At 43.1% G+C, this 12,657-nt stretch overlaps 1 protein-coding gene across 1 annotated transcript in view; it reads right to left on the bottom strand.

Annotated features, from left to right (window-relative positions):
- LOC115476527 (fer-1-like protein 4) overlaps nucleotides 1–12,657 on the bottom strand; it is a 149,912-nt gene that overhangs the window by 60,203 nt on the left and 77,052 nt on the right. Inside the window, exons 28-30 of the mRNA XM_030212946.1 lie at nucleotides 11,573–11,734; nucleotides 2,754–2,922; nucleotides 920–1,023 (exon numbers count right to left, since the gene is read on the bottom strand). Of these exons, the coding sequence (XP_030068806.1) occupies nucleotides 920–1,023; nucleotides 2,754–2,922; nucleotides 11,573–11,734 (435 nt within the window). The remainder of the gene's footprint in view (nucleotides 1–919; nucleotides 1,024–2,753; nucleotides 2,923–11,572; nucleotides 11,735–12,657) is intronic.

The raw sequence follows: 12,657 nt of genomic DNA on the forward strand, positions 1-12,657 counted from the left end.
TTACTTGTACAAACATATACAGAGATGGTATGCAGGTGTCCCTCTGGATTGATAAATCCTGTTAACAAAATGAACCTCAAACCTCCTAGCAGGGAATCATACAAAGTTATTGCTAAACCCCTGCTTAAAATAGGAGTAGAGTACTATCATGGGTTCTATTTAAGAGAGTCAAGAGAGAAAAAATCCCAACGTAAAAACTCATAAAACATGAGAAAACCGATGGGATAAAAAACTCAATCCCTCTCTCAAAAATTCTATATCAATCTTACAAATGGACACCTATCATCTAACCATCCTGAAAAACTGACAAAAGCCAGTAAAGGACTGTCTAAAGAATAGCATAACCCAAGGTACTAGATCAGCCGAACAGCCGAAGTTCCAGCCTCCCTTTTCTTACTTGACAAATAGTAACAGTCAGAAATAGGAAATGTATAAAGAGTCAAAATCTCTTTAAAGTATTTTCACAACAAAAAATCAGTGGCCAACAAATGTGTAGGGAAAATGTAAGAGTCACAAATTATTTGCTCTGCTAGAATTTGTTATAATTTAAATTTTAAAGAATTCTTTATAGCAGAAACTGAGGAAGGGATAACACAAACCATTCAAAACATGCTCCTTTGAAATTTCTGCATCCTGGTGATCTCCACATGTAAATAGCAGCTTTCTGAAATCACTAATCTGAGGAGACACATGGATATGGTTTTTTTTTAATTTTTTTAAAGACCTTCTAATTCTCCCTGGACAATTCGGAGTGAAGGTTTCCATCCACCCTGTGCTTATGAAGTGACACCTGGATTTCTGGTTTGAAACAGTAGAAGAATGCGATGTCCTCCCCTCCCCCCCCCCCCAAATTCCCATGGACTTCATTTTTCTATAAATAGAAGCTGAAGGTGCTTTAGTAGTGAATCTCGATACTCACTGCCACCACGCTAAAAGGATTGCGGTTGCTCTCGGCTCCATATTCTGAAGTCTCAATGGTTATCGTTGCCTGTGAAGGACCTGGTCTTGGAGGCATTTTTTGTGCTAAAACAAAAATAATTGAGCTGTTAAATTATCCTGGTTTTGTGCCCTTTTCATTACCATTTCTCTAACATTGGTTGTGATGTTATGTATAGACTTGAAAATGAAATCTACGTTCATTACTTTCTTCCCTACCTAATTACACTGGGACGTTCTCCCTTACTGAAAAGACTGGAACAATTAATACAAATTATATTGCAATAATTTTCAGCCAGCGCAGTCATTGTCTTAACTTAAATGCCAGCTATGGTGGTTGACTTGCTTCATGGTGTTGGATATATGGATTATGTGGTGACCATTCTGGTATTAATTTTTTAGTTTAGGCCGGTGCTCTAGCCAGTCAGTTTTGGATGAACCTGAGTCCAAAGTAAGTGTGCCTAAAATTTTCCCTCTGTCTCTTCCCCCCCCCCCCCCCCCCCACACACACATCCACAGTATCTTCTCTCTTCCATTTCTCACCCTGCCCATGAACTGGCATCTCTCTCTCCTGCCCTCCCCTTCTCAACAGGCAGGAAGAGATGCCAGATTGCTGGCAAGCTCTCCCCCCCCCCTTTTAAAACTTCTCTTCCCTTTTAGAGGTCGCTGGCAGTGAGCAATGATTCACATGTGCTGTTCGTGCTGCCGTTTTGAAGATGACATCAGGAGCGTGTGATTTGGGGGTTCCCAAGGGGGGGCCTGGATAAGCGGTTAGGGGGTGTTAGTAGACACCAGGAAATTTTAACATTTGGGGTGGGTTGATGAGGGTGGGGGCCCATTAGAATACCAGGGATTTTTCTGTGTTGCTGTTAATGGGGGGGGGGGGGGTAAGACACCCGACATCATTGTCCCTTTGCACAGATGAGAATGAGAACAAATCTTTCCTTTTCCATGGATGGGAACCCTGATTTCTGATGGCTTTTATCAACGCTCAGTGGAGAGTGACTAAGACACTTTTTGATGTACATACATCTTCAATGTCCAGTGTGGCTCCTAGAGCCATGGAGACTAATGCTTTTGATGCCAAAGTCGATGGACTGGTCTTACTGGCCAAGCACAACACAGAAAAACAGTTCTCCACAGCGCAAAGCCCACAAACACAGTAGAGAAGGTAAAGATAATAAATTAAGGGTGTCTGCAATCCATTACTACACTTCAATATGGCTCGACATGGGCCGTGTTTTGGCTATGATGCCTGCATCAATTGTCTGGAGGTGTAAAACGGCCTATGTCAAGTCGCTTAGCTTTGCAGGTACCGGCCAGCACTGAATATTGGCTGGCACCTGCATAGCTTGTTGGGTAGTGGTCAATACTGTTGGATGCATTCCCCTCCCTTCCACTTCCCCGACATGGTCTGACCCCCCCTCCAAATCCTCAGCCTGAGACAAGACCCCCCCTCCCCAGGGCCTACCTATGTCCCTGATGGTCCAGTGGGGTATCCCAGGCAGGAGTGATCCCCACTCGCTCTGGCCCTTAGTGGCTCCCTTGGCTACAATAGCTGCCTCGAGCTCTAGCAATCGACATAGAATCTGTGGGTCTAACTTAGATGGCGACTGTTGACATCTAAAACACTCTGAATACTGACTGTTGTTTTTAATCATTCCCTGTAATAAATGAAACTCCCTCTCTGTCTTGAATAGATTGTAAGTTCTGGGAAGCAGTGACTGTGTATTACATGTTTGTATACCGCACAGAGTATGTCTAGTAGCGCTATCGCAAAGATAAGAAGCAGTAATAGTAGTAACTAGCACACTCACGTTTTTGGTTGCTTTCTGGCTCTTCTGTCATCTCTTCCATTTCTTTTGGGGAGAATTTCATGAGATGTGACACAACATTGGTCCCCACAAGCACCATACGTCCAAAGGCACGTTTCTCCACCACGAAGATGCTGAGAGGAGGGTGCAAGTACACCTGCTCTGGCAGCTCCTGAAATACCACAAAACATTCTGAAAGCGGCTAGGACTCTTCAGCTTGGAGAAGAGATAACTGAGGAGAGATATGATAGACATCTACAAAATACTGAGTGGACCACTTAATCGCTTGTTTACTCTTTCCAAAAATACTAGGGGCCAATGAAACTATTAAGTAGTAAGTTTAAAACAAATTAGAGAAAATATTTCTTCACTCAATGTATAATGAAACTCTGGAATTTGTTACCAGAGAATGTGGTAAAAGCAGTTAGCTTAGCAGGGTTTAAAAAAGGTTTGGATAATTTCCTAAAAGAAAAGTCCATAAGCCAGTTTGAAGATGGACTTGAGAAAATCCACTAATTATTTCTGGGATAAGCAGCATAAAATCTGTTTTACTATTCTAGGATCTTGCCAGGTACTTGTGACCTGGATTGGCCCTGTTGGAAACAGGATAGTGGCCTTTGGTCTGTCACATAAGTACATAAGTATTGCCATACTGGAACAGACTAATGGTCCATCAAGCCCAGCATCCTGTTTCCAACAGTGGCCAATCCAGGTCAAGATCCCCAAAAAGTACAAAACATTTTATACTGCTTATCCCAGAAATAAGCAGTGGATTTTCTCAATATGGCAACGCTTATGTTCTTAACCAATCAAACCAACCTCCCATTATCCTGCATAGGAAGGGCCATCCCACACAGGGAAGTGGTTTCTCAACTCTCCCACTGTGCAGAGCGGGCAAGGGAGAATTTGCTTTCTCTTTGTTTTCCTTGCAAATTAAGAGGAGCAATACTCAGAAGGATGACCATTGCTCTATCTGTTTAGACAGGACCACTGAATGTTTAAGATGGATAACATGCATTGAACTTAGGCTGCTGTTTGTGTGGTTTCCCTAAACAGATGCATTCATATGACAGTGGCTGAATATCGCCACTATCTGGATAAAATTTTAGTTCCACCCTCGCAAAGCACCAATATCTCTTAATCTTTTATATGGAAATTTTTGACCAGACATTATTATTATTATTATTTGTTGCATTTGTATCCCACATTTTCCCACCTATTTGCAGGCTCAATGTGGCTTACAGAGTTCCATCATAAGTACATAAGTACATAAGTAATGCCACACTGGGAAAAGACCAAGGGTCCATCGAGCCCAGCATCCTGTCCACGACAGCGGCCAATCCAGGCCAAGGGCACCTAACAAGCTTCCCACACGTACAAACATTCTATACAATCAAGCCATTGTGACATCACTAATGAGGTTGGCTCTTTTTGGTGGAATGAGCCACTATGACATCACAATAGGTTAAATCACTGCTCTATGTAATAAAAGTGAGCCAAGTAGAGGACATAAGTACATAAGTAATGCCACACTGGGAAAAGACCAAGGGTCCATCGAGCCCAGCATCCTGTCCACGACAGCGGCCAATCCAGGCCAAGGGCACCTGGCGAGCTTCCCAAACGTACAAACATTCTATGCATGTTATTCCTGGAATTTTGGATTTTTCCAAGTCCGTTTAGTAGCGGTTTATGGACTTGTCCTTTAGGAAACTGTCCAACCCCTTTTTAAACTCTGCTAAGCTAACCGCCTTCACCACTTTCTCCGGCAACGAATTCCAGAGTTTAATTACACGTTGGATGAAGAAAAATTTTCTCCGATTTGTTTTAAATTTACTACACTGTAGTTTCATCGCATGCCCCCTAGTCCTAGTATTTTTGGAAAGCGTGAACAGACGCTTCACATCCACCTGTTCCACTCCACTCATTATTTTATATACCTTTATCATGTCTCCCCTCAGCCGTCTCTTCTCCAAGCTGTATAGCCCTAGCCTCCTTAGTCTTTCTTCATAGGGAAGTCGTCCCATCCCCGCTATCATTTTAGTCGCTGTTTCCGGATTGAGAGATACATTAGGTTATCTGACCAAAATTTATGCATATCTGGTACTGCATAATAATAATAGTGATATAGCACTGAAGCAGTAATCAGCCACATAAATACTGAATATTGACCTAAACATAATTGTATAGTTAGTTTGATGAAATGAGACTCAAGACCATCAAGTAAAACATTCCTTAAAAGTATGATTTTTTTTTTGTTTATGATGTTTCTACCTTTTAAAAGTTTTCTCCCTGATTCAGGGTAAAATGGTAGCTGTGTTAGTCCACCTTTAAAGGTATTAAATAGTAATAAAACAAAGCAATAAAGAAGATCAGATGATACTTTTTTTTTACTGGACTAACAGTACATATTTGCTTAAATTTTGAAGGCAATAACCTTCCTCTTTGGGTCAGAAATGCACAAAACATGACAAATATCAGAATATTTCAATGACAGTGTCATGGGAAAGGTAAGGGTGGGGTAGGGGGTTAGAAACAGGGAGAGATGGACAGATGACAAAGCAGTGTAACATCATGGGTTATAATGTGATAGGAAACCCAGATCTTTAAGCCCTGACTGGTGGCTGTCAACATATATTATCATTTTAACTTCAAAGGTCTTATATTCCTGGATTGTTTTAAAATTTCATTTTAGTATTCTGACCATAAAGTCATTGAAAAAATGCTCTTGTCTTGAAAAGTGCTCTCCCACAGAGGTGTAATTCTGGCAGAAATGGGTCTACTACTACTACTTAACATTTCTAGAGCGCTACTAGGGTTACGCAGCGCTGTACAATTTAACAAAGAAGGACGGTCCCTGCTCAGAGGAGCTTACAATCTAAAGGACGAAACGTCAAGTTGGGGCAGTCTAGATTTCCTGAATAGAGGTATGGTGGTTAGGTGCTGAAGGCGACATTGAAGAGGTGGGCTTTGAGCAGTGATTTGAAGATGGGCAGGGAGGGGGCTTGGCGTATGGGTTCAGGGAGTTTGTTCCATGCATGAGGTGAGGCGAGGCAGAAAGGGCGGAGCCTGGAGTTGGCGGTGGTGGAGAAGGGTACTGAAAGGGTTTGTTACTTTTTTTAAAGTACTTAAGTAAAAAGTAAAAATAGTGGCTTCAAAAGTAGTGAAGTAAAAGTAGAAAGTCTTATCTAAAACAAAACCAAAACCTCAAGTAAAAGAAATAAAGTACAGCTCTTAAAACTACTTTTTTTTAACTACAAAGTAAAAAGTATTCTTAACAAGTTGGACCATAGAATTCAGGGGCCCTTTTACTAAGCCGTATAAGCATCTACGCACATCCAACACACACCAAAATGGAGTTACCGCCCGACTACCGTGTGGCTGTTGCAGTAATTTCATTTTTGGCATGTGTCCGATACGCGCATCTGAAAATTATTTTCAGGCATGTATAACGGACATGAGCCAAGTGGCATTTGGCATGCGTAGGTCGTTACCGCGTGAGTCTTTACTGCTAGGTCAATGGCTGGCGGTAAGGTCTCAGACCTAAAATGGATGAGTGCGCACCCAAAACCCGCACCTACACTACCGCAAGCCATTTTTCAGCACGCCTTTGTAAAAGGACCCCTGAGTATGTTTACGAGCTAACTTCTAGCGGGTCACACAAGGTCCTTCCATGAAAAATACAGTGGGCGGAAGAACATTAATAGTGAGGTTCTTTCCTGCCTCAAAGAGACCACTAGACCACCAGGGTGCCTTAAGGTAGGTTTGGGGGGGAGGGGGTACAGCGCAGCCCGTCCCAGCTCACGTAATAGCCAGCCAGCTAAGGGAGGGATGGAAGGGTTCATGCAATGTCTGATGCTAGCTTGTTGCCGATTGGGCCTGAACCTGCAGTCACAGCTCAGCTGCAAGATGAATGAAAAATACTTTTTTTTTTTAAATACTTTCTTGTACTTCTTTACAAAGTACAGCTTATTTGTAATGAGTTACAAGTAAAAAGTATTGGGGGAAAAATGTTAACTCATTACAAGCAAAAGTACTGCCAATTATACTTAAGTACTGAAGTACGTTGTTACTACTCATCTCCACATTCTGGTTAGGTTTGAAGTGTTTAATGTGGTATCAGTTCTTTAGCCCTGTTTCTCCTTCTTCACATTTTATACACTGAATGATATATAGATCTGAAGAAGATTATTCAGATATGTCAACACTGAAATTCTGTGAAATGTGTTGGCACAGTTTGCAGCTTGGTATCTTGCAGGGACGTGTGACGTTCTTTTCTTTTTCAGCTTCTGTTGGGAGCTGGCTTTTCGGTAATTTTTGTTTCAGATTAGGTGGTTGTCAGAAGGCCAGCATAGCTGGAGCTGGGAATATTTCTTTCAGTAATTCATCCTCCTGGAGTAGTGACTGTAGATCTTTTATGATTCTTTTCATTTTTTCCGGCTCTGGATTTTATGTCGCTTCAAGGGGGACTTTCTCTGTGGTTTCTTTTCTTTGTAGTGCAGTAGGTTTTTCCTGGGTGTTTAAGGGAAGAGGCAATATTCTTGACGATTATTTTGGGGTTGTTGCCTTTTTGTTTCAAGGATTCAGTCAGGATTTTGAGATGTTTCTCTGTCTCTTGGGTTGAAGTGGATATGATAAAATTGGTAGTTTGGTTGTATATAATGGACTTTTTTTGTATGTAAAGGAGGGAAGCTGGAGTTGTGGAGGGAGCTGCATCTGTTGGTTGATTTCTCTGTATACAGAAGTTTTTTTTATATATATACTAGTAAAAAAAGGCCCGTTTCCGAAACCAATGAAACGGGCGCTAGCATGTGGTTTTTTTTTGTGTGTGTGTCACAGAGTTATTTTTGTGTGTGTGTGTGAGGGTGCGGTGTGTGTGCAGGTTGTTGATGATGGAGGTGGTGCGTCGATGTGTGGTTGTTTCGTTAGTTTGGCAGCCAGTCTCCAGCGATTCCTAGGCAGGGAAGGAGTACTCCTCCCCCTTCCTTGGTCGCTGTTTGCTGCTGGCTGGGTCGCGGGTAATCCTTCCAGCTGGGCCGCAGCTTGTCCTGTTCGCCCACATCCCAGATGGTGACGAGCATGTTGTTTTCCGGCTCCTCTGACTCCATGTCAAGCGATCCCAAATATAGTCTGTGCTATAGGCCCTCTGGCACTCTTCAGTACTGGCATTATGCATTTAAAAATCCCCCCCCCCCCCCCCCCCGGTCTATTTTTGCACATACCCACAGCAGGAATATTCTTCTCTCGTTCCAACGATGGTTCTGTGCTCTCCGTGCTGCACAGATAATGAGCCATTCTGCTGGGGAATGCTCCTCCCTTATTGTCATGTAGTTTCCTCTGATTGATCCGTCTTACGTTGCCTAGTGTTGCCTGGGAACGGTGTTGTGATGGTCCTTTGTGTTTCAGAATGTTGAGGGTGTTTTTTCTGATTGGTCCGTCATGCGAGGGCAGGGCAGAGAGACATGGTCAGTGTTCTGGCTTCACCACCATGAATCCATGAACCCTTCAGTGAGTGACTGAGTGACTTCAGAACGTTGTCTTCAGAACGTTGAGTGTGAGTTTTATTATAGTAGATGGCCATTGTTGATAGAACTGTCTAGAAAGTTGACTTTTTGGATTTTAAATTTATCATCTTAGAAATAGTTGCTCTTTCATGGAGCAATGACTTTCCCGGTTATTACTATGGAGGAAATGGTGGTGGATTTTTCAGTAGCAGATCACAGTTCATTTGGCTTAAACAGCGAAGTTAGATGTATTCCTTGGTATGATGGACTATGACTTTATTAAGTGTGAAAATCTTTTCAGTTTTGCTTTGAGTGGAACTGCTCTATACTAGCCACATAGGGCTTCTCAGTGTTTATCCCCTGCCTTTTTAATTCTATCACTATTTGTCACTTTGTTTTTGTCCTCACTGGCTCCTACGGAAGAGAGTTCCAGCATGCGAGTTGTTCTAGCCTCTTTATCATTTTTGCTGACTCTTTACCTGGTCTAATTCTGTTGCTTTTTTTTAAAGAGAGCCTAACACAATTTCAAGGTGCAGTCTTACCATAGATAGAGGTATAATGGGATTCCCTGTCTTGTTTTCTTTTCCTTTTGCTACCTCACATTCATTTATTTATTTTATTGCATTGCATTTGTATCCCACATTATCCCACCTATTTGCAGGCTCAATGTGGCTTACATAGTTTTAATAGCATTGTCATTTCAGGATAGTATTGTAAGATTAAGTAGGGAAGAGAGAGGAAAGAAGGGATTGATTAGGGTAGTTGTAGAAGGCGGGCTTTCATAACTGAGTAGGTTGGTGGGGTGATTTTTTTAGTGAGGTTATCAGTTATCGGTTCTCATTGTAGGTTTTGTTGAAGAAGTGTGTCAGTTTATTTTTTCCACAAGAACTGTAAAATCCTTTTCCTGACCTGGAACTCAACATTGTGTCTCTAGAGTTAGGATTATTTTTCCATTTGTGCATCACTTTGTACTTATCCTTATTTCATTTAATTTGCCACTTAGATGCCCCAATTAAGACTTAGAGGGGCATAATCGAACGCAAACGCCTATCTCCATGGGCATTTATCTCCGAGAATGGGTCCGTGAAGGGGCGGGCTGAACCGTATTTTCGAAAAAATGGGCGTTTTTGAGCTGGGCGTTTGTTTTTTTTTAGCAATAATGGAAACTAAAAACGCCCAGCTCAAAAACGTCCTAATCTGAGCCATTTGATCGTGGGAGGGGCCAGGATTCGTAGTACACTGGCCCCCCTGATATCCCAGGACACCAACTGGGCACCCTAGATCAGTGCGGTGGACTTCAGAAAAAGCGCCCACATGCATAGCTCCCTTACCACGGGTGCTAAGCTCCCAACCCACCTCCCCCAAAACCCACTACCCACAAATGTACAACACTACCATAGCTCTTAGGGGTGAAGGGGGCACCTACATGTGGGTACAGTGGGTTTTGAAGGCCTCCCATTTACCAGTGTTACATGTGTGGGGGGGGGGGGGATGGGCCTGGGGCCACCTGGCTGAAGTGCACTGCGGTACCCACTAAAAGTGCTCCAGGGACCTGCATACATGCATGCCTCTAGGACTTTGTACTGCTGTATAACATTGGCACACCAGTTTACACCTGAAGACTAATCTCTCTGAAAACATCCTTTATTGGAATAACCGCGTTTACTCAGTTAACTGCAGATCAGAGGTTGTGCCCACTGGCAACGAGTCTCCCTGGTACTGAGATTAGCAGTAGGTCAGAGCTGGCAGAATGCTGTACAATGCCCTCTTTCAGCCACATTCAAGGGAAGAACTAAGTTCTCTAATGTGGCTAACACAGGAAAGGGAACTAAAACTGGCTTACAAAAATGGCCACTACCGCATGGACTACAACAGGAAACACAACAGGGCACACTCTGACCCAGTAGGCAGGGGGGAAAGCACCATGGGAGAAGAGCCTACCAACTACCAACATCGTGAGACTGTAACACAAGCTAATCAAATCACGGAGGCCAATACCCTACACCCACCACAATGCAATGCTGATGTGACCCTGTACTGCACCCGAGAGCCACATCTGACCCAGGGAAAGGCTGTGACAGGATCGAACACATTCTGCTGTCATGGAGGTGGGTACGGCATTTGAGGCTGGCAAACAGGCTGGAAAAAAAGTTTTTAAAGTGGGGTTTTTTTTGGTGGGAGGGGGTTAGTGACCACTGGGGGAGTCCGGGGTGGTCATCCCCGATTCCCTCCAGTGGTCATCTGGGCAGTTGGGGCATTTTTTTGGGACTTGTTCGTGAGAAAAAAGGGTCCAAAAAAAGTGACCCAAAATCGCGGTAAAAATGCCTTTTTTTTTTCGATTATCAGCTAAAGACGCCCATCTCTCCTCAGCTGATAACCATGCCCCAGTCCCGCCTCCACCACGCCTCCGACATGCCCCATCAAATTTATTCGTTTCCGCGACAGAGTGCAGTTGGAAACGCTCAAAATCGGCTTTTGATTATACCGATTTGGGCGCCTTTGCGAGAAAAACGCCCATCTCCCGATTTGGGTTGAAATATAGGCGTTTTTCTTTTTCGATTTAAGCTGGTTAGTAGCATTAAAGGGTGGCACCTTTCTTTTTGCCAACATGTGCTTGTCTTTGGACGCTACTGTTCAGCTTCCAATGTTAATTCTCAGTTTATTACCAATAGGTCCAGGATCTTTCATGGGACAGACAGGAATAGGAGCAGTGAAACACGCAGAGTGGACAACTGCAAAGAGGTAGATCAGGGCCTCCCGACTGTGGGCCATGACCCCAAATAGGGTCACAAACCCTGCGTTTAGGGTCACAACCTGAGCAAGTTGTCTACAGGAATGTCATCAGCACTTGCTGTGGCCCCATAATGGGGTTATGGCTACAGAAATGTTGATACGCACTGGGCTAGGTGGAGGAGTGGCCTAATGGTTAGTGCAGCAGATTGTGGACCTGGGGACTGGGTTTGATTCCTGCTGCTGCCTGATGTCGGCAGTGGGTTGAGATCCTGGGAACCAGGTTCAATTCCTTCTGCAACTCCGTGCGATCCTGGGCAAGTCACTAACCCTCTGTTGCCCCAAGTACAACAATAGTGCAATGTACTACTTAGATTGTGAGCTCACTAGGGACAGACCCAGTACCTGTAAAATGAAACTGTAAACCGCTTAGGCCTAAGCAGTATCTAAATACTGAAATGAATTGCAAAGACAAAACAAGCAGAGACTGAGAATGAAAAGTAAATGATTCTCAGTAGATACCTGACTGCCCAGCAGTGACTGCTGACATCAAGAGATGTATCTGAACTGCTTCCACTCTCTATTACTCACCACGTTGACAAATTTGACCAGCTCAGTAAAGTTGGGGTTCTCCTTGTAATTTGGAATAACTTCGGACTCCACTTTCTTCCCAGCACACTCAATAATAACCTGTGGCTGATCCACTTCAAACAAATTTATTCGTTTCAAGTCTCGCAAACCCCAGAACAAAACCTGGACATGGAAAACACAAGTTGTAAAAACCCATTACATAAAAAATAACTAAATAAATTTGCATTGTACAAAGAACTAGTTATGTCATCTGTAGGAAAGAAATTAATTTGGTCAGTTAAGCAGAAAACAAAATTGAAGTTATTTTTCTATCCTTTTTGATGTAAATGTTATCTTTTTGGAAACCAGTTATACTCTGATATAGTGGGGCTTAGTATTGACAGCCTACTGACCCAGATTCCAAGTCCATGCCTCGCTATCAGAAGTCAACCTCTTGCAGTCATGCTTCTGCAGCTGGTACCAGGGCAACATGAGCTGTTCTGATGCACACATTTGGTCTTTATCTGCCATCACCTGCTACGTTAGGACACTTTAATTTACAGGTTCTAATACAGGGGATATCAAAAAGTGTACTAAACCTCAGGGAAAGCAGTGTTTCTTCAGGGACCTGACACAGCCGTGTTTCAGCAAGGTGCTTGCGTCAGGGGTCATGTATCGATCTTAAAAGCCGAATAGAAACATGACGGCAGATAAAGGCCATATGACCCATCCAGTCTGCCCATCCTCTCTAACCCCTAACTCTTCCTTTTCCTAAGGGATCCCACGGGCTTATCCCACGATTTCTTAAATTCTGACACAGTCTTCGACTCCATGCCTCCACCACACTTTTTCTGTGAAATAATACTTTCTTAGGTTACTCCTAAGCCTATTTCCTCTTAACTTCATCGTATGCCCCCTCGTTCCAGAGCTTTCCTTCCGTTGAAAGAGGCTCAATTTCTGTACATTAATGTCCTTGAGATATTTAAATGTCTCTATCATATCTCCTCTCTTCCAGGGTATACATGTTGAGGTTCATAAGCCTGTCCCTGCTTCCATATTCTGGATATGATACTTCAACAAACAAAATGTGTTGACAAAGATACCGA

The sequence above is a fragment of the Microcaecilia unicolor genome, chromosome 8 (genome assembly GCF_901765095.1).
Source record: "Microcaecilia unicolor chromosome 8, aMicUni1.1, whole genome shotgun sequence".
Classification (NCBI taxonomy): Eukaryota; Metazoa; Chordata; class Amphibia; order Gymnophiona; family Siphonopidae; genus Microcaecilia; species Microcaecilia unicolor.